Here is a 23,133-nt window from a genome sequence, read left to right on the forward strand (position 1 = left end):
AGTTCGCACACTCTTATATTGCCTCTATTTTAAAATTAACATTTTCATGATAAATAAGAACAGAATTCTAAAATAGAAATAAGTGATTCTTAATTTAGCTTTACCTGAAGAATAATATCTGGAGGCATTTCATGATTTAGGAAACCTATCCCATGCCAGTACAATTTTGCTTTATTATTTTTATAACTTTCTGAGGTCCCAGCTTCAATGATGGAAGCTCCTAAAATTATAAAGTAAATTTTAAAATAAAGAAACAACATACACCATTCAAAACACATCATTTGAATTTTAACAGTGTCTCTAGAAAATTATTACTGGGCAAATTATAAGTGAGGTAAAATTCATACTCAGGAATTGATAGGAAAAGTATGACAGTTTTCACTACTACTGAAATTTTGTCATTTTGAAGAAAACAAGTTTGCTCTGTTTAGTTTCACAAAATGTAAGATAAAAATTGAATTTTGAGGCAAGTAAAGTAGAGATGAGAATATTATATGGATTCTGTATCACCTAAAAATGTATATAGATCTCTATATTTTAACAGCTCATGCGATAAATGAGACTTCCTGTCATCCCCATTCACTCAATAACAAAAAAAACAGAAAACCAACAATGCTCCAAATGTCCTTCAAGTTACATTTGCAGCAATTATGCAGATTCATTGAACTCAATTTTAATCAAATAAATATGAAATATACTCATCAAACATTATCCCTTCAGGTTACTTCATTTTAGAAGCAAAATGTATTTTATGCATAAGAAATAAAGAAAATGCAAATGGCTTTTTCAAATTGCTAAAAATACATGTGCCTCATCAAGTTTTTTTTTGAGACGGAGTCTCACTCTGTTGCCAGGCTGGAGTGCAGTGGCGCAATCTTGGCTTACTGCAACCTCCGCCTCCTGGGTTCAAGTGATTCTCCTGCCTCAGCTTCCCCAGTAGCTGAGGCTACAGGCGCCCACCACCACATTGGCTAAGTTTTTGTATTTTTAGTAGAGACGGGGTTTCACCATGTTGGCCAGGATAGTCTCCATCTCTTGACCTAGTGATCCACCCACCTTGGCCTCCCAAAGTGTTGGGATTACAGGCATGAGCCACCGCACCCAGCTGATTATCCATACTTTTTCTAAGATGACACACTTTTTGAAATAGTAAATAAGTTCCTAGAGTTGCCAGATTTGGCAAATAAAAATAAAAGATGGCCATTTAAATTTGAATTCCAGGTAAACAAAGAATAAGTTTTTAGTTGTAGTCATACAACTTTGGGATATATACATACAATATTTGGGATATATTTATACTAAAAGATTATTTACTATTTGTGTGAAATTTAAATTTAACTGGGCTCCCTTCATTTTATCTGGAAACCCTATGTGTACTTCGTCTTTGAAGGCTGATACTGACTGCCCACTCACTATTCCTACTCGACCAAGTGGCTGGACAGAATCTACACTTTCAACTGCTAATGTGAGGACTGAGCACCCCATCCGCATCATCCTTTTCAGAAAAAAATTAAAATTTTAGTGTTGTGGAATTTTGAAAATAATTCATATTTATTCATTTTCTCATTCATTAAAAAATTTAAGTCAGCTTTATTAAGATATCATTCACATCCTAAACAATTCACTCATTCACAGTGTGTGACTCAGGGTTTTGTATTATATTCTTAGAGTGGCACAGCCACCACAACCAATTTTAGATCATTTAGTCAGCCCCAAAAGGAACCCATAGCAGTTAGCTGTCATTCCCCATTTCCCCCAACATCCCTCCCCAAGCCTTGGCAATTATTAATCTATTTTCTGTCCCTGTAGGTTTACCTATTCTGGACATTTCTTTTGCTGCTCCCTTGTAGTCAGTCACAGTATGTAGCCTTTTCACTAAGGCTACTTTCATTTAGCCAATGCGTTTGAGATTTATGAATGCTGTAATGAGTATCAGAAGTTCATTCCTTTTATTGACTGCAGGTTAATATTCCGTTGTATGAATGCATCTGTTATTCTTTGTTGATGGACATGGGGTTATTCTTAATTTTGATGATTATGAATACAGTTGCTATAGATGTTCTTGGCAAGTTTTGATGTGAACATGTTTCAATGTATCTTAGATAAATATGTAGAAGTGGGATTGCTAGGTCAAGAAGATGTTATATTGAACTTCATAAGAAATTGTCAGACTTTGCCAGAGTGGCTGTGCCAGGTTACATTCTCACCCACAGTGTATGAGAGGTCCATTTGGTTCATGCTGTTGCCAGCACTTAGTATGGTCAGTTTTGTTTTGTTTGGCATTCTAATAGGTGTGTAATGATATAACATTGAGATTTTAATTGACATTTCACTAATGAATAATAATGTGAGGCATTTTTTCATATACTTTTTTGATATGCATATATCTTCTTTAATGAAGTGTCTTCTAAATCTTTTGCCTATTTTGTATCGGGTTGTCTGTTTGCTTAATTGAGGCTTGACAGTTTTCTATAAATTCTGGATTCAAGAATGTGTGTGGTTTCCAAATATTCTCCCCCAGCCTGTAACTTGTCTTTTCCTTCTCGTAACTGTTTTTTGGCAGAGCAGAAATTAATTTTGATGAAGCCTGTATTATCCATTATTTTCCTTTTACAATCATAGTTTTTGATGTTGTGTTTAAGAAAACTTTTTCTAACTCTAAAAAATTTCTCTTATTTTTTTCCTAGCTTTAAGATTTATATTTAAGACTGTGACCCATTTGGGGTTAACTTTTACAAATTGTGGGTTTTGGTCCAAGGCTTTATTTTTTTTTCTTTTTTTGCATATGAATGTCCACCTGTTCCAGCACCACTGACTTGCCTTTTTTCCGTTTTTCAAAAATCTATTCACCACAGGTGTGAACTACTTCTAGACTTTTTGTATTGTTCCATTGATTTCAGGAATACCACATGCTCTTGATTACTGTAAACTTATGGTAAGCCTTCAAATCAGGTAGTGTGAGTTCTCCAACTTTGTCCCCTTTTTTCCCAAAACAAATTTGGCTCTTCTAGTTCCTTCACCATTTCACATACATTTTGAAAACAGGTTCTCAATTTCTACAAATAATCCTGCTGGAATTTTGATTAGGATTATATTGAATCCATAGAAAAGCTAGACAGTATTGTCATCTTAATGGTATTGAGTCTTCTAATCCATAAACATGGTATACCCGTCCATTTATTTAAATCTTTTTTTATTTCTTTCATTATTATTTTTTAGTTTTTAGCTCTCAGTTCCCACATTTTATTACCCTTATACCTCAGTATTTTATGTTTTTTTACTGCATTTATGAATAGTGCTGCTTTTAAATATTTTCTAATTTTCTATTGTTAGCACATAGAAATTGTGTATATACCCTTGAACTTGTAAACCTCACTTATGCTAGTAGATTTTTTTGGTGGTTTTTCTACATAAGCAATCATGTTGTCTGTGAATAGAATCATTTTTATTTCTTCCTTTCTAATTTGCATGCCTTTCCCCCCACCCTCTGCCTTTCTTACTCTCTCTCTCTCCCAGTTTTTCTTCATTTCCTTTTCCTGCCTTTTTTAATATTAGTTGAAATTTTTAATTTAAAAAAATTTTTTTATTTTTTTGAAACTGAGTCTTGCTCTGGGGCCCAGGCTGGAGTGCAATGGCACAATCTCGGCTCACTACAATCTCTGCCTCGCCTTGCGGGTTCAAGCGATTCTCCTGCCTCAGCCTCCTGAGTAGCTGGGATTACAGGCACGCACCACCACACCTGGCTTTTTGTGTTTTTAGTACAGATGGGGTTTCACCATGTTGGCCAGGCTGGTCTCGAACTCCTGACCTCAAGTGATCCACCCGCCTCGGCCTCCCAAAGTGCCAGGATTATAGGCCTGAGCTACTGTGCCTGGCCTCCATTTTGATTTCTCTATTAGCATTTGGATATCTCTGTGTTTTAAAGTAATTATTCTCATGATTACAACGCACATACCTAGCAGCTCATGGTTTATTTAAGAGTTAACTTTTTATCATTCATGTAAAATCTTTACATTTACAGATGCCCATTAAATCTCACCCACTGACTTTTCCTTTATGGTTGTCGTAGTATTAAATCTATTTATATTAGCCCTCCACCCCCAGATAATGCCATACATTTTTTCCTTTCAACAGCCATACATATTTTGAAGTACTTAAAGAAAGAAAATTACCTCATCTTTTGTTGCTGTTTTGAGATGGAGTTTCACTCTCGTCACCCAGGCTGGAGAGCAGTGGTATGATCTAGGCTCACCGCAACCTCCACCTCCTGGGTTGGGTTGAAGCTATTCTCCTGCCTCAGCCTCTGGAGTAGCTGGAATTACAGGCATGCGCCACCATGCCCGGCTAATTTTTTATTTTTAGTAGAGACAGGATTTCACCATGTTGGCCTGGCTAGTCTGGAACTCCTGACCTGACCTCAGGTGATCCACCCGCCTCAGCCTCCCAAAGTGCTGGGATTACAAGGTATGAGCCACCGTGCTGGGCCACCTCATCTTTACTCACAGATGAGACTGTTGCTCCTTCTTCATTCTTTAAGTCCCAAGTTTCTTTTTGGTGTCATTTCTATTGAGCTGAAGAACTTCCTTTAGCGGATTCATTGGCAGAGAATTTTCTTAGTTTTTCTTTATCTAAGAGTGTCTTCATTTTGCCTTCATTTCCTGAAAGATATTTTCGCTGGATCTACAATTCTGCATTACTAGATCCTTTCCTTCCGCACTTTAAACGTAGTTTCCTTCTCTTCTGGTCTCTTTTTTTTTTTTTTTCGAGGCGGAGTCTCGCTCTGTCGCCCGGACTGGAGTGCAGTGGCCGGATCTCAGCTCACTGCAAGCTCCGCCTCCCAGGTTTACGCCATTCTCCTGCCTCAGCCTCCTGAGTAGCTGGGACTACAGGCGCCCGCCACCTCGCCCGGCTAGTTTTTGTATTTTTTAGTAGAGATAGGGTTTCACCGTGTTAGCCAGGATGGTCTCGATCTCCTGACCTCGTGATCCGCCCGTCTCGGCCTCCCAAAGTGCTGGGATTACAGGCTTGAGCCACCGCGCCCGGCCCTCTTCTGGTCTCTTTAACTTCTGGTAAGAAGTTAAATACGCATTATTACAATGCGTAGTTTTTTTTTTTTTTTTTTTTAGCCTCTTTCAAATATTTTTCTTCATCTTTGATTTTGAGCAATTTAACTGTGATGTGTCTGTATGTCATTTTCCTTGAATTTATCTTGTTTCTGATTTGCCATGCTTTTTGAATCTGTAAATTTATTTATTTATTTTTAAATCGAGTTTGAGATGTTTTTGGTTCTTACTTCTTTAGATTATTGTCCTACATTGGTCTCCTCTTCATCTCCCTCTGAGACTACAAGGATAAGAATATTATACCTTTTTATAGTGTCCTATACGTTTCTGAAGTTCTGTTTGCATTTTTTTTCAAACATTTTTTCATTCTTTGAATTGCATAATTTCTTTTGATCTATGTTCAACTTCACTACTTCTTTCTTTTTAATTTTTAAGTTTGGGGTATATGTGCAGGTTTGTTACATAGAAAAACTTGTGTCATGGGGATTTGTTGTACAGATTATTTTGTCACCCAGGTGTTAAGCCTAGTATCCATTAGCAATTTTTCCTGATCTTCTCCATTCTCTCACCCTCCATCCTCCAATAGGCCCCAGTGTGTGTTGTTGCCCTCTATGTGTTTATGTGTTCTCATCATTTAGCTCCCACTTATAAGTGAGAACATGTGTTTTTGGTTTTCTATTCCTGTGTTAGTTTGCTAAGGATAATGGCCTCCAGCTCCATCCATGTCCCTGCAAAGGACATGATCTTGTTCTTTTTTATGGTTGCACAGTATTCTATAGTGTCTATGTACAACATTTTCTTTATCCAGTCTATCATCGATGGGCATTTAGGTTGGTTCCACGTCTTTTCTATTGTGAATAGTGCTACAGTGAACACATACATGCATATATCTTTATAAAAGGACAATTTACATTCCTCTGGATATCCCAGTAATGAGTCTGATGGTTCGAATGGTATTTTTGTCTTTAGGTCTTTGAGGAATCACCACACTGTCTTTCGCAGTGGTTGAAAGAATTTACACTCCCACCAACAGTGTATAACCATTCCTTTTTCTCCACAACCTTGCCAGTATCTATTAGTTTTTAACTTTTTTATAATAGCCATTCTGACTGGTGTGAGATGTTATCTCATTGCAGTTTTGATTTGCATTTCTCTTATGTTGAGATTTTTTTCAAATGATTTTTGGCCATATGCGGGTCTTCTTTTGCAAAGTGTCTGTTCATGTCCTTTGCCCACTTTTTAATGGGGTTGTTTTGTTTTCTTGTAAATTTGTGCAAGTTTCTTATAAATGCTGGATATTAGACTATTGTTGGATACAGAGTTTGCAAAAATTTCCTTCCATTCTGTAGGTTGTCTGTTTACTCCGCTGATAGTTTCTTTTTCTGTGCAGAGCTCTTTAGTTTAATTAAACCCCATTTGCCAATTCTTACTTTTGTTGCAATTGCTTTTGATGTCTTTGTCATGATATCTTTGCCCATGCCTATGTCCTGAATGGTACATACAACTTTCAGGCTGAGACTATGGGGTTTTCTAGATATAGGATTATGTTGTCTGCAAACAGGTATAGTTTGACTTCCTCTCTTCCTATTTGGATGTGCTTTATTTCTTTCTCTTCCCTAATTGCCCTGGCCAGGACTTCTAATACTGTGTTGAATAGGAGTGACTTCATAGGCAATACCTAGGTTGTCTTCCAGGGTTTTTTATTTATTTTTATTTTTTATTTTTATTTTTGTAGTTTTGGCTTTTACATTTAAGTCTATGTTCCATTTTCAGTTATTTTTTATTTTGGTATATGGAAGGGGTCCAATTTCAGTCTTCTGCATATGGCTAGCCAGTTATTCCAGTACCATTTATTGAATAGGAATACTTTCTGCCATGTTTGTTTTTGTCAGATTGGTAGAAGATTAGATAGTTGTGTGTGGCGTTATTTCTGGGTTCTGTACTCTGTTCCATTGGTATATGTGTCTGTTTTTGTGTCAGTACCATGCTGTTTTGGTTACTGTAGCTCTGTAGTATAGTTTGAAGTTGGGTAATGTGATGCCTCCAGCTTTGTTCTTTTTGCTTAGGATAGCCCTTGCTATTTTTGGTTTCATATGAATTTTAAAATAGTTTTATCTAGTTATGTGAAGAATGTCAATGGTAGTTTAATAAGTATAGCATTGAATCTATAAATTGCTTTTGGCAGTGTGGCCATTTTAATGATATTGATTCTTTCTATCCATGAGCATGAGATGTTTTTCCATTTGTTTGTATCATCTCTGATTTCTTTAAGCAATGGTTTGTAGTTCTCTTTGTAGAGATTTTTCACCTCCAAAATTATCTGTATTCCTAGGTATTTTATTCTTTTTGTGGCAATTGTGAATGGGAGTTCGTTACTGATTTGGTTCTTGGCTTGACGTTTGTTGGTGTATAGGAATGCTAGTGATTTTTGCACATTGATTTTGTATCCTGAAACTTGGCTGAAGTTGTTTATCAGCTTAAGAAGCTTTCGGGCTGAGACTATGGGGATTATGTTGTCTGCAAACAGGGATAGTTTGACTTCCTCTCTTCCTATTTGAATACCCTATATTTCTTTCTCTTGCCTGATTGCCCTGGCCAGGACTTCTAATACTGTGTTGAATAGGAGTGACTTCACTACTTTTTTTTTCTCTATTTTTGTTTTTCTATTATTAAGCATATATAGTCAATTTTTATTTTAGATATTGTATTTTTCAGTTCTAAAATTCCATCTAGTTCTTTTTATTCTCTTGGCTGAGAACAGGTGTCTTTTCATTCATTTCAAGTGTACTTAACTTTCACCTCATAAAGCATAATTATGCTAACTGCTTCAAGTCTTTGTGTGACAATTCCAACATCTGTATCATCATGGGGTTGGCATCTGTTGTCTTTTCCCTTGGTAGTTGGTCTTACTTCCCTAGGAGTTTGCATGCCAAGTAATTGTGATTTGTACCCTAGACATACTGAATATTATATCGTAAGACTCTGAGCCCCATAACAATCCACTAGGGAATGCTTGCATTTGCTTCATCAATCAGCCTAGAAATGTGAGTCCTCCCTCCTTTTATGGGTGGTGGTTCCAATCTCAATTCAGTCCTCAAAACCTTTGCTACAGGCCTGTCATGTCCATGTACCACTCAGGGGTTAGTCCAAGACTTGAGCCATAGTTTACATCGTTGCCAAATGCGCAAAGCCTCCACTTTGCTGCTTTGGGTCTGTTCCCATGAATGGGCAGCTGAGAGGTGAGGCCAGAAGCTGGCCACAAACCTGCAGGTGAGCAGGCATCTTCTTTGCAGCTTTGCCTTCCCAGGCTTTCTCCCCACCCTCTCTGGCCCATAGGACTACTTTATTCTGCGTCTTTGGCAAGAAAAATGGGGCCTCTCTCAGTTTTAGCTGCCCAACTTGCTGCCACGTTTGCAGCTCTGTAATTGCTGCCTGCCTCAGCCTATGCTGCAAGAGAAAAGAAAAGAAAAAAGGAAACTCCCACAGGGCTCACAACTATAGTTTTTGGTTCCCCTCTTCCAACTGCCTGCTTTGTTTACTTTTCAGCCCACTCAGTTAGTTGCTTTTTGAATTTTGTCCAGATTTTTTTTTCATTGTAATCAGTTGGAAGGGACTTAACAGGCTTTTTCCATCTTGGCCAAAGCCAAAGCAGAACTGACATTTATTTCCACATCTATGGTTACAGAGAAGCCCGATTATCTCCTTCTTTTCCTCACTCTCCATGCGCTACTTGTGCACCTACATTTGTCATCATAGGCTTTTCAAAATGAAAGTTGTAATTACATCAATTGATGTAAATACATCAATACAAAGAAGAAAGCATTTAAAAAGTGTATCAGAATGCCAAGACCAAAAAAAATAAAAAAATAAAGAACTATGGTCCCTCTCCCATCTTACCCCAACACTGATGCTTTAGGGAACCAGGTTCAGGAAAGTTCTGCCCTGTAACTCACTCTCTCAAAAAACACACACTCACAAGCCTGAGTAATCATGCTGTTCCAAATGCTCTCCAGTTCATGCAAGCTGGAAATTTATTTCCCTGGCATAAATTTGACTATCAATTGATTAAAATTAGCATTACTGTGTGTTTTATATTTCCTTTCTCCTTCTGTCCCTTTCTTCTTTCCTTCCACATTGTTCACTGAACACATATTGTTCGTAGTCTATTATAGGCAGAGCATGGTAGAGAAGATTAAGGTTAATGATTCATAGCCTTAGCCCTTAAGAATTAATTTTAATTGAAATATATTAGGAACATTATATATAACCTTTAAACACTGTCATTTAATCCCTAATAATGCATTTAGATTGGTTATCATGGTCATTTTAGTATATAATAATGTAAAATGTCCTAATATTTTGTGCCTTTCACAACTTCACTGTGGCATCTTGGTTTTCTTGGTGGTTCTTTTAGATGCGTGTTAATGAAGTTGCACAGGCTTTGTTCCCTGGAACATTTGCACACAGAAAGCAATCAGTGACAGCTATTTCTATTCTCTTCTTTATTATCTAAATTGATTCATTTCCCCCCTTTCAAGTTACCAGATAAACATGTTTTCCTCATAAACAAACGTAGAGGATAGAGACACTCCTGAAGCATTCTTTTTTTAAATGTTCCTCTTTTCACTTTTTCTGTACTCACCGGCCGACTTCAGAGCATAATCAGCCATCTGGACTTGGTCTTCTCTCAACTTTTTAAGTACATAATTGACCAAGTTTGACATTTCCTGTAGAAATTTTAGAAACAGTTTTCTGTTAACAATATCTGCCAACTGCTTGAGTTTTGACCATTCGTTTTATTGATTTGGACCTAATTTGCAAAATTAGAATAGCAGTGAGCACCCATCAGCTGCACTCTGAGCCAGGCACTGTGCATGAGTCATGGACTGACATCTTCACGGCTCCTGGAAGTGTCCCTCTCAGGGATATGATGTAAATAAAGCCAAGGTGTGTTCAGGGATTCCCACAAGGTCACGCAGCACGGTGGACCTAGGGTCACTTCTGAAGCCCTAACCATTGCATCACAGTGCCCTCCCGGTGAGGTGTGAAGTGAGGCTGTGCTGTGACCTACTGCGTTCCATCCCTCATTAGTGTCCTGTGGTTAGCAGTAAAGACTGAAAGACTTGAACATTCTAGAGTTACTTGGGAATCAAGGCAGTTTACACAGACTACATGATTACTTATATTAGACATTTTTCACCGACACTAATTAATACTGGGTTCTGAAGGATGCTGTCATTCTAAAAAACAAAAACAAACAAACAAACAAACCAACAAAACCATAAGCACCCTAAGCAGGCACAACAGTTCAAGTTCCAGCTGCTTAAATTTAACACCTTCACAGTGACAAGGATGAAATGGGGCCTGGCGGGCGGCAGGTGGTCTGTGTCAGATTGCTGCGTATTTCAAAAAGTAGACATTAGGGAAGAAAAAGAAAGTAGTAATGACAGCAGAAGAGAAAGAAGCAAAACAGAGCTCATGGTTTCCAACACAGTTTTGCCTGAATCTGATGCTGACTAGACTAACTACATTAGCTACAAAGATGATGAATGCAAATCTTTTGCTATTTAAGGTATTTGTGTATACAGCTCAGAGACTGTTCTTTCTTTCTCTCTCTCTTTCTTTCTTTCTTTTGTTCTTTCGTTCTTTCGTTCTTTCTCTCTCTCTTTCTTTTTTTTTTTTTACTGGAAAATAGAACAGTTATTTATTTTGGTGTGAAGTAAGTCATATGCAATAGAATGTCTTCTCTGTGACACAGCATTTATGAAACAGTGGGTTTCTGTACACGAACCAAATATCAGTCAACACTGGACTTCCCATTGGGAGAAGAAGTGGATGTGACACTGGAAGGACATACTCCCCGTCACTCTGGACATCGTCACTATCCACCACCCCATCCCGCCCAACACGCCTTGCCCCATCCAGGACCTCCGTGTGGTCCGGGTCCTCCACAGGGTCTCCATGGGTGTTCCAGCTGTGATTATTGTCCGTACCATCCTTCATATCTCTAAGCAATGCCTTCAGGACATCTATTTGTTCAATCAAAAGTAGAATTTTACGAAAATTGTTTTCCAGAGTCTGGCTTTCCTTCCTGTAAAGGGAGAACCTCAGCATGAGAGGAAGAAAGTGTAAAGCTCCTGTTATCAGCTGTGGCTGGGCTTCGGAGCCTGCCATGTGATGAGGTGCTTTATATTGTTGAAGATATACATTCTTGAGTGAGGGGAGAGCAGAGCACGCCCATTTCTCTAAAGCATCATGCTTCACTAAAAAAAAAACAAACCCGAGGACATCCAGGGGTCACATGGCTGAGGGTGTCCTAGTGCTTGGCCGGGCTCTGCAGAGGGCAACAGGCAAGGCTCAATCAACCTGAGTGATATCACACAGGTGAATCCTAAATCCCACTGGTTCCCTCCTTCCGACTGGGAACACCTTGCATTTCCAGTGTAGTACAGAGCAGTGGCTTTTGAACTGTAGCCTGAGTTCAGTGGAAGTGCCTTGGGCAAGGGGTGCTGGAGGATCCAGCCAGTGGGCAGCGACTGGTTACCAGACTGACAGCCTGAGCATGCAAGATTTTACTTCCCAAGAATGGGTTTTCTGTGTTTACAGTTTGAAAATTACTAGTAGAGAGAAAAAGAAAATGTCAAGCGAATAGGTATTTCTTTATGCTGAAAAAGTATAAACACTACTTATCTAGTATTTTTCCCCATTTGTAAAACAATACATGCTTAAAATTGGGGAAAAACCAAGCATTTAGAAGAAATAAACACTGTTAAATTTTAATGACTTTCTACCAGTTTTTATTCCATACAAAAAATTAGTAACAAAATAGAAATAATATTTATAATTTTGTGTCTCCACTACACTTCCAAATGATTACACCTATTTTAAAATTATTTAAATGGCTTTATAATTCTTCATTTCATGAATATATTCCAATGTATTTAACCATTGGCCTATTTTTCTTATAGGGTTGTTTTCCGTTTTTAATTATCATAAATAACATGGAAAGCACACCTCAGTGTGTATTTTGTTAAGGAATGCTCCATAGAAGTAGAAATATATAAAGGGGCAAGTAATTTTCTAAAGTACTAAAAATGTTACTGTTTTAAATTATGTAGATGCACAAGTGAGAGAAGGCAACTTTAATTGGGTTGTTTCCTTCTTCTGAGAAATCTAAATGTACTATTTTTAATACTAAACACAGCAGGAGTAGATTAATTCACCTCTAACCCTTTAATCTTTTCTATCTTCTTTTTTTTCTTTTTCTTCCTCTCTTCTTTCCATCTGCATATATACATAGAGAAATGCTAGGAATGATGTCATTAACTATTAATAATAGTTATTTCTGGGAATGCAATTTTGAGTTATTTCAGGGAGTAACTTTTCTTTCTTATACTTTTTTGTACAAAAACATTTCAGTATTTGAAACCACACCAAAAAGAGATACATAGCAAAAAATCTCACTCACTTTAAAAATTCCAGTTGCTCTTTAGGCATACGAAGTCTGGCCTGAAAACAACAGAAAAAGATAAATCATTCTGAGTTCTGCTTATTCAAGTAGAGTTTTTTGTTTGTTTGTTTGTTTTCTCAGAAAAGGAAAATAAATAGCATGTTGACTCCTGATATATAGATGTGCTGGCTGGAACTCAGGAGCGTCCTCTGAGTGGCCCGCCTCTTTCCCAGCCTCATCTGTACATCATGAATATATTTGAAGGAGATGAGGTAATGCAAATCTATTTAATGAGTGACATTCAACAGGAGCTCTTGGATGGGCACATCATTTCCTGTTTCTCAAGACTGTAAAGGCCTGAACACAGTCTGATGGGGAGGAGAAAGGGAGGTTGGAAGAGGAAAAAATAGAGGGAGGAGGAAGAGAGGGAAGGGAAGACAAAGGCGAGAGGCGCCCCTGGTGAATGTGGAAAAACCCAAGGAGCACATGGCGACATTAGAGGGCATGCTGAGCTCTTTGGGCTTGTCCCTGAACAAGGAGGGAGACTCCCATTTACAAATAAGAAAGGGATGTGATTACTTTTGGGCTAGATTGGCCATCACAATCAGAAAACTGCAAAAATGTATCTAACATTGGTGACATGTGTGATATAGATAGTCTTTGGGTGGATGGTCTTGGTGGTTACCAAACTAAGACAAGAAACCGGGAAAAGGTAAAATTACTGTTTGGACACAACGTTTGCCTTCAGAGGACTTTCTTCTGTGGAGGCGGTCAGTGAAAACATAAACACTGGAGAGATAGAGGATGCCAGAATGCAGGCAGCACTCTGGTCTGCAGTACCGGGCTACTGGGCTGCTGGTTCCTCACCTGGAATGGGGGAATGGCCTAGCCCCCTCTTCCTGTCACTGAGAAGACCTTGGGCCTGGGTGGCCAGCACCTCTATGTCCCTTAGCTCATCCTGCTGTGTGTCTTCCAGGCCCTGCCACAGATGACGGTGGTTGGTCAGGTGCTCACATTTTTCTTTTGAGAGGGACGTCTTGCTCTGTCGCCCAAGCTGGAGTGCAGGGGCGCCATCTCGGCTCACTGCAAGCTCCGCCTCCCGGGTTCACACCATTCTCCTGCCTCAGCCTCCTGAGTAGCTGGGACTACAGGCGCCCACCACCATGCCCGGCTAATTTTTTTGTATTTTTAGTAGAGACAGAGTTTCACCGTGTTAGCCAGGATGATCTCGATCTCCTGACCTCGTGATCCGCCGGCCTTGGCCTCCCAAAGTGCTGGGATTACAGGCCTGAGCCACCGCAGCCGGCTAAGGGTGCTCACATTTCAAATGCCCTACAAGTCATTAGCCTGGGAGCATCCAAAGCCCTGCACTCTCTTCCCATCTGTCTTTACCCAGCATGAGACACACACACACAAACACACATACTCCACATACACACACTCATACACATATATGCCCATGCTCATATGCACACATGCACAGCCTCTATTCCGAAATGGGATGGTTGGAGAAGATCAATAATATTACCAACAGAGAAAGGAGGGCAAAAGAGAGCACCTTGGGGCACCAATCTTGAAGGGCTCAGAAGCCAACTGAGTGGACAAGCTGGTGAGAAGGGGAGGACAAATGTGGAAGGGTGATCTCTTCCCCCAGAGAATTCCAGGAAAAATAGTCAACAATGCCTATCAACAGATGGCTCCTGACATCCTTTCTTCATATCTGGAACTCTCCTACCCTGATATGTTTTACTCAAGTGATTTATCAATTAAGAGGCAGTATCTTTGACTACGTACCAAGAAAATAATGTAGATCAGAGTGGAGGAATGATAAGTGTGAAAACGAAGTCTGACCCAAGCAATCAATTCCCTTGGGTTTAAACTTAAATCTTGGAGGATTCCCACAACAGTTTCCAGAATTTTGTCTCATCCACATACTCTCCCTGCCAGGCTGGGAAGCAGACACCTTTGCCTTTAATGATCACTTTCTTGTAGCAACAAAGCTCATACTTCAGGCGCCCAACAGATAACTCAAAGTGACCATATGAGTTTCCTGGGGCTCTTGACACACATGACCACAAACGAGGTGGCTTGAAACAATGGAAATTTATTCTGTTGCTGTTCCGGAGGTCAGAAGCGTAAGGTCAACGTGTCTACATGTCCTCAGGGAGATTCTGTTTCTTGCCTTTTCTAACTTCTGGTGGTTCTGGGCACTCCTAGGCTTTTGGCTACATCGCTCCAGTCTCTGCCTCTGCCTTTACGTGGTCTCCGCTTCTCCTCACTGTGTCTCTCTCCTCTGTAAGTCTCCTAAAGAGATCCCTGTCATTGTATTTAGGACCCATCTGAGTAATCTAGGATGATTTGATATCAAGAACCTTAATTACATCTGCAAAGACCTTTTTCCCAAATAAAGGTCACGTTCCCAGGTTCTGGGGGTCAGGAGGTAGACATATCTTTTTGGGGATCACCTTTCAGTCTCCTACAGTGACCATCAATGTGTTATCTGGGAAATAATGCTCCATCTTTATTCAGTAATTAGCCTGCTTTTCTGTTTCAAAGACTGGCTTTTTATCAGTTTGCTCTGCCCAAAATAGTGCCACATACTGTAAATGTGTTGTATCTTGTATGGTGCTGTTGTGTCACGTGTGAGAATGGTGTCAGAATGGAATGTAGTGTGACACATGGAAAAATATTGCCTTACTTTTGTTCTGAGCAATTACACTTCTTATATGTTCTCCTCATCATTTTGATTTTGACAAGGATGTGAATTTGGGAGCTTATCATTGGTAGATATTCTCACTTCTAGTTTTTCACATTCTGTTTGAGCAAGTTCCCTGTCAGTAGGAGCAGTGTTTTCAATTTGTTTCTTTTTTCTGTTCTAGCCATAAAATAACATATAGAAAACACTCCTCAGTTAGTTTGCTGATAAATGAACTTGAGAGTTCCTTGAAAAATAAAATTTTTCACAATTTTAAAAACATTTTTATTTTGCCTCATTCCCAAAGGCATTTCAGGCAAGTTCTACTATGGGAACATATGTAGTATAAGAACATGTAGGACAAAACAGTAAGTGAGGAAGTCAAAGTGAAGATAAAACAAAGATTGGAAAAGTAAGGTAATGCAAGAAGGATGAGGTTGGAACCTACTCGTGCCTGAAATTCTTGAAAGTTATTAGCTGTGGGCTATAAATTTGTTTCAGAGCATCACAGCAACCAAATGGGTGGGAAAGGGGGCAGCAGGCCAATGACCAAAATTTACCACATCCACAATGTGGAAAAAGAAAATCAAAAGTGTTATAAAGGCTGCCTTGTGTATAGTTGATGATCTTTCTGCAACATTTCTGGCAATGAGATGGGGGTTCAGTGTCCTAGGAACCTTCCTAAAACATCCCTCCCTGTAGGCTGTTGGCCTCATGACAAAGCCTACCTCAGAGAAAGCCTCGTCAGATGTGAAAATGTCCAAAGCACTCATTAAGAGGACACAGCCTCCAGGGATATTGTTTTCAGCAACAAAGCCCCTGTGCCCTATCCTAACCATGGATTAAGGTAGGGTCTGTCTGCATGTGCTGTCAATTTACAGCCTCCTGAGATATGAAAGCGTCAGGTAGAGGCTGGCAAAGAAATAGCCACGGGCAAAGCCCAGTTTTATTTGTTTTTTGTTTGTTTGTTTGTTTGTTTGTTTGTTTCCAGATAATGTTGACTGAGACCCAAAGCTTTATGCCTTGGAACATGGCTGTAGTAATTTGAACCAGGATAAATTCAATGATGTGTTAACAAATTTCTTACATAGTATTAAAATTTTTTTTCTCAGTGAAGTCCCATAAGATATCTAATTTTAAACCATATGACTTCAAGGTGAATCCTACAAACTATAGAGATTACAGACTATGTTGTGGGTAAATAACTAAGCTTGCTGCTTAATACAGGTTTTAAGATAGAAACCAATTAAATACTGGAGTAAGAAATTTGAAGTCATTTGTTTTGAACTCACGACTGTGATCACTATGGCTTGAATATCTATCTATGTTTCTTCCAAAATTCATGTTGAAACTTAATCTCCATTGTGGTGGTGTTAAGAGGTAGGGTATTTTGGGGAGTGATTAAGTCATGAAGGTACCAACCACGTGAATAGCATTAGTGCTTTTAATGAAAAGCTCAAAGGAATTAGCTTAGGCCCTTTTTGCCCTTCGACCTTCTGCCATGTGAAGACACAAGAAAGCTCTCATTAAACATAGAATGCTCATGCCTTGATCTTGGACTTCACAGCCTCTAGAACTGTGAGAAACACATTTCTGTTGTTTATAAGTTACCCAGTCTATGGCATTTTGTTATAACAGCACAAATGGATTAAGACTGTGCTGAAAGTGCCATGTGACAGTAAAATTTTGTTCTCAGTGTAGCAGTGAGCAAAGTCTTAATCTGAATGGCAGGCCCAGTCTCAACAAAATCTGGATCCTCAGGGAGGACTATTTCAGCTCTGGAATATGCAGTGGTGTGACCACAGGTTGCCTTCCTTCACTGTGCTGATCCAGCTTCCTAATCTAGAAATGGATTTAGTAATACCCTTACTGAAAGGTCATTTCGAGGATAAAGTGTAATATATATTTAGTGTTCTTAGGATCCCTTCTGATGCATAATTATTGCCATTATCCTGTTCTCCATGGTGGAATATGGGGCGATATATCCAGCTTTTTGAAAAGTAATATCAAATCATTAGGATTCAATATGAAAACAAAGTCACCTAAAAATTATAAATATTCTTTACTTGTTTTTCTTTTAAGAGTTTATCCTAAGTAGGTAATCAATGAGAGGCAAATTGATTAAGCCATAGGATGTTTATGTTTATAATATTTAAAAAATTAGAGACAATCCAATTGTTTAGAAATAAGTATTCATTGGAAATATTCATTGGAATATTTTACCATCCATTAAATGTCATTATAAAATAATATCTAAAGGCAAGGGGGCATATTTAAAATCTATTACTGGCTGAGTGCAGTGTTTCATGCCTGTAATCGCTTGAGCTCAGGAGATTGAGAAACAGCGTCTACTTCATGTAGCTTGGGATTTATAAAGAACTCACGTAGAAATAAGTTACAATCAGTCTCCAGTGATTTCTGACAGTGCTCTTGTCTATGTGAAAACCAGGTTAACACTGGTCAAAAATTAAATGATCGTAGCTCAACCTCAACCTCACGAAAAATACTGTCCTTAGAAACACGGCCATAGACATTTTATTTTATATTTTGAGACAGAGTCTTGCTTTATCACCCAGGCTGGAGTGCAGTGGCATAAGCACAGCTGACTGCAGCCTTAACCTCCCAGGCTCAAGTGCTCCTGCCACCTCAGCCTCCAGAGTAGCTAGGACTACAGGTATATGCCACCATGTCTGGCTGATTTTTTTGTTGCTCAGGCTGGTCTTGAACTCCTGGAGCCAAGTGATCTGCCCACCTCACGCACCCAAAGTGCTGGGATTACAGGAATGAGCCACCATGTTGGGCTGGCTAGACATTTTTAAAGGGTTGAATTTGCTGTTGAGTATGCTGGTTAGTCTAAAATCAAAAGGTAGAAGGGAAGGATGCCTTTTTAAAATGTGATTAGTCTCAGATAATTTATTTATTTATTTGTTAATGTATATATTTATTAAGCCTCCATTTACCTGGGGACTCTTCTAGGCTCTAGATAAGCTCCTTGATCATTACATTTTAGTTAAAAGGGGAGAATGCAAAAAGAGAGTTGGTAAAGAAATCGATGAGTGTCTAAGATAAAGCAGGGGTAAAACTAGGATGCATCTACACCTGGATATTGTCACGGGTGGTTTGGGTGGTCACAGAAGCCTGTCTGATGAGGAGACATTTGAGCTAGCTGGAATTTCAGAAAGAAACCATCCCTGCAAAGATCTGCAGCAGAAGACTATGGGCAAAGGGGCACCCGATATTCAGGCACTAACAGAACCTGCCAGATAAACTTATGAGTGTATTAGTCAGGATTCTCCAGAGAAACAGAACCAAGCCAATGTATATATATAGGGAGATTTATTTTGAGAAATTGGCTCAAGGGGCTAAGTCTGAAGTTTTCAGGGCAGGCTGGCAGGCTGGAGAACCAGGGAAGAGTTGATGTTGCATCTCAAGTCTGAAGGCTATTTGGAGACAACATTTCTTCTTTCTTGGGGGATCTCATTCTCTATTCTGAAGACCTTAAAATGACTATAAGATGAACCCACACTGTAGAGGGTAGTCTTCTGTACTTAGTCTATAGATTTAGATGTTAATCGCATCTAAAAAATACCTTCACTGAAATATCTAGACTGGTGTTTGACCAAACATCTGGGCACCATGGCCTAGTCAAACTGACACACAAAATTAACCATCACAATGAAGCTTAGGCACAAATTGGCAATAATTGGAGCCACCATTGACCACTCTGCATGCTCATCTCTGCTTTTCTGGTGATGACCTAACTATCCAGCTTCAGTTCCCATGGGCTTGGTCTTAGTCTTTGATGTGAGGACCTCGTGGAGTAGGAGCTATCTGAGCTGACTCTCTCTGTGGGGTTCCCAGGTGGCTGTGCTTTTGTCTAGGACTGGGGTCTCACAGATTCTCAACATATGCAGACTGAGTAGCACATTTGAGATAGGAGTTATCCCGGGCATCAACCTATGAACGTCCAGGGAGGCTTCCTCACTGGACTGGAATGCTATGGGCATCATACACGTGCAGTCTCCTCCCTTTAGGGACTTCACATGGCAAGACACGTTGAAATGAGGCAGTTGCTGGAGGAACTGGGAAGAAGAAGATTTCAGAGACCCTCAGCGAAAAGGGTATGAAGTATGAATCTGATCAGTCAGGCCCAAGGTCACTGACTGGGGTCACTGAAGTCACTATGGGTTAAAAGGTCAGCATACTGGTGGAGACAGGTCAATATGTCTGTCCATCTTCCCACAGAGCAGCAGGGACCTGGTCATAGCTTCTGCTGAAACCATCTTTGCAAAAATGATAACTGAGGGAATTATGACAGTGAAAGAGACAAGACCCATCCTACTCCATTGTGCTTCTAACCTTTAAGCTGTCCTTGTTCATTCCTGGGAGTAGTAGGCCAAACTCACTTTGGGAAGGAACTCAGTTCATGGTTTGACTCTGAAACAAAATTGATAATAATAACCCTTTCCTGAAAAGATCCCCTTCTTTCTTGGGGACCAATCTGCCTTTTTAGGACTAATAAATTCTCTACAAGATGAGAAATTACAGTTTAGGGGTCATGCAGCCCCTGGCTCCAGGAGTCTGAACCTCCCCAAATTGTTCCTGGGGATAACATCACTATTGTAAAACCTGAGATCAGTGCTTGAGATATTTTGCAGACCCTGCACTGGATGGATCAGCTGATACCACCCAGACCGGTAATGTGACTCAACCAGTTCTGCCAGCCCACCCAGGAACAGAAGACAGCAAGAAAACCTCACTTTGACCCTCTATGATTCCATCTCCAACCTGACCAATCAGCACTCCTCACTTCCGAAACCCCTACCTGCCAAATTATCTTTAAAAACTTTGATCCTCAAATGCTTGGTGAGACTAATTTGAGTAATAATAAAACTCTCGTCTCCTGCACAACCGACTCTGCATGAATTAATCTTTCTCTATTGCAATTCTCCTGTCTTGATAAATTGGCTCTGTCAAGGCAATGGGCAAGGTGAACCCTTTGGGTGGTTACACTGCCATCCTCCTCCCTCCAGTCTTCTGAGTTTCTGAGCATAGGATGGGCAAGTCTTATTCTGGAATGCTGGGGGTAGAGTGAATCAGAAAGAGGACATTTAATGACTGGCCTCAGTCTAAGCTGACTTAGATCTAACCAGCTTCAGGATAAAGGGAAGTGCCATACTCCTGTCTGGTGTCAGGCAGTGTCAGGCAGTGTCAGGCAGAAGTTGATGATAAAGATTTATTTGCCATTTTATTTGTGCTTAAGATTCTCTTGGGGAACTGTGGAGAATTTTTAGGATGTCATAGCTATAAAGTGATTGTCTTTGTCTGTTTTCTGCTGCTATAACAGAATACCACAGCCTGGGTAATTTATAAACAACAGAAGTTTGTTTGGCTTGCAGTTCTGGAGGCTTGGAAATCTGAGACCATGGCACTGGCATGTGGTGAAGATTCTACCATGGCAGAAGGATGAAAGGACACAGGAACATGTAAGAGAGTGAAATGGGGCCAAACTCATCCTTTTATTAGGAGCCCACTCTTCAGTTGACTCTCGCATTCCAATGATAATGGCATTAATTCAGAGCTCTTATGATCCAATCACTTTTTAAAGGTCCTACCTCTGAACACTGTTACAATGGCAATTAAATTTCGACATGAGGTTTGGCGGTCACAATCAAACCATAGAAACCACTTAATAGAATTCCATTTCCTACATTTACTTTATCAGATATTCTCATATAAAACAAAGATAACATATTGAAAGTTGAACTAGCCTTGTAGCATATTGAACTTCAAATGAGTGATATACAAAATGATTTAACAAAACATCACCTGATATTTATAAAGCCTTGAGCCATATTCTGCAATTATGGCATATAATTGTCTGGATTTCTGAGGAACCTCTGTTTCTTTAAGCCACTGATGACTTAGGAGTCCTGTTAAAGAAAAGACAAACTCTGATTAAAGAGTTTCTCTGGAAACATAAAATATTTTACATGTATTCATAAGAATTTCCCTAAACATGAAGAATATATATACTCTTAAGAATATCAGATCCTTGGGTGACATCATGGAAAATGGTGGAATAGTACACACAAAAAATCAAGCCTCCATATAAACAGTATAGCTGGTAAAGATTGACAGAATCAAATTTTTTAGAACTCTGGAATCTAATCCAAAACCTACAGCAGCCAGATAACTAAGGATAGGAGGGCTAGTTTCTAGAAACAGATCATGTGGCATTTTTGTTTACCTGACTACCATCTTCCATTTCCCAACCTGGTGGTGGCAGCTATAGGGACAGCATTTCACATCCCTTTAATATAGACCTTGTTCTTAAAATACCATGGCAATGTTTTCTGACCCATCTAGTGGTTCCCTGAGGGGCTGGCACAGAAACTGACCTGTGTTTATTCCACTCCCATAGCTTTCTAGGAAGTGGCAATATCTATTGAAAGACTTCAAAGACACACTGCCCAAGCCCAACTGGGACAAAAGACAGTAGATGATGGAAGTGGCAGACAGACCCAAAGGCCCATGAATAAAGAGGCAGTCTCTTGCTGGAAAAAGGGCTCAGAAGGACTGCTGCATCATATATTAGGAAAGAGAGAATGTAATGTACATTTCTAGGACTGGATACATGTTCATAAATGACCTCAAGAAGATACTGGGTTGCACCTCTGGTGGATCTGTAGATTGTGTATAAGCAGGAGGTGAAGGCTAAGGCAGAGTTGTAAGTGGCCTGGCTTAGTCTCGAAGGAGTGTCCCAGCTTAGAGCCAAGCTGCAAAGACTGAGAGAGTAATCCTCTCTGTCTCTGTTTCTCTCTCTCTCTCTGGATTCAGGAATTCAAGGAAATATGTGTTAAATCAGTGGCTAACCACTGAGATAGTGGAATAGTAAACATATATGACAAGAAATACAGTCTTAAAAATAGTTTTGGGAGGCCAAGGTGGGCGGATCATGAAATCAAGAGATTGAGATCATTCTGGCCAACATGGTGAAACCCTGTCTCTACTAAAAGTACAAAAATTAGCTGGGCTTGGTGGCACTTGCCTGTAGTCCCAGCTACTCGGGAGACTGAGACAGGAGAATTGGTTGAACCTGGGAGGTGGAGGTTGCAGTGAGCCGAAATCACGCCACTGCACTCCAGCCTGGTGACAGAGCAAGACTCTGTCTCAAAAAAAAAAAAAATTTTTTTTGAAAATGTTACTAAACAAACAAGTGATTGCAGCCCTCAACATGCAACAGCAGGCAAACCCTGGGGAATAGGAAAATCTGATTTCTAGAGCTGTTAATTATAATATTAAAATGTTCAATTTACAAAATCACATGGCATACAATAAAACAGGAAAGTATGGCCCATTCAAAAGGAGAAAATGGCAGAAACCATCCCTGAGGAATCTGACATTGGAATTACGAGACAAAAACTTTAAATCAGCTATTCTACACATGTTCAAAAACTAAAGGAAACCATGGACAAAGAACTAAAGGAAACCAGGAAGATTATGTATGAATAAAATGAGGATATTGATAAAAATAAATTATGAAAGAAACCAAATATAAATTCTGAAGCTGAAAGAGGAGTAACTAAAACGAAGAACTTACTAGAAGGGCTCAACGGTCGATTGAAGCAGGCAGATGAAAGAATCAGTTAACTTAAAGATAGAGCTATTCAAATTATTGAGTCTGTGAACAGAAAGAAAAAAGTGAAAAAGTGAACAGAACCCAAGAGACCTATCAGACACCATGAAGTGGATCAACATATGTATTGTGCATGTGTTGAAACAGGAGAGAGAGAGAGAGAGAGAGAGAAAGGGGCAGAAAGAATATTTGAAGAAATAAACAAAACCTATGGGATACACCAAAAAACGTACTAGGAGGGAATATTATAGTTCTAAGTGCCTATATTGAAAAAGAGGAAAAACAT

The 23,133-nt window shown here is 39.4% G+C and overlaps 1 protein-coding gene across 2 annotated transcripts in view; it reads right to left on the bottom strand.

Annotated features, from left to right (window-relative positions):
- The window catches only part of SUN3 (Sad1 and UNC84 domain containing 3), a 47,526-nt gene that overhangs the window by 14,445 nt on the left and 9,948 nt on the right, over nucleotides 1-23,133 (bottom strand). Inside the window, exons 3-8 of one of the 2 annotated variants that reach the window (XM_010374414.2) lie at nucleotides 22,260-22,357; nucleotides 21,038-21,141; nucleotides 12,532-12,572; nucleotides 10,992-11,154; nucleotides 9,706-9,790; nucleotides 105-220 (exon numbers count right to left, since the gene is read on the bottom strand). In XM_010374414.2, the coding sequence (XP_010372716.2) occupies nucleotides 105-220; nucleotides 9,706-9,790; nucleotides 10,992-11,154; nucleotides 12,532-12,572; nucleotides 21,038-21,141; nucleotides 22,260-22,357 (607 nt within the window). The remainder of the gene's footprint in view (nucleotides 1-104; nucleotides 221-9,705; nucleotides 9,791-10,991; nucleotides 11,155-12,531; nucleotides 12,573-21,037; nucleotides 21,142-22,259; nucleotides 22,358-23,133) is intronic. The other variant, XM_010374413.2, reaches the window with a different exon arrangement.

The sequence above is a fragment of the Rhinopithecus roxellana genome, chromosome 6 (assembly GCF_007565055.1).
Source record: "Rhinopithecus roxellana isolate Shanxi Qingling chromosome 6, ASM756505v1, whole genome shotgun sequence".
Lineage (NCBI taxonomy): Eukaryota > Metazoa > Chordata > Mammalia > Primates > Cercopithecidae > Rhinopithecus > Rhinopithecus roxellana.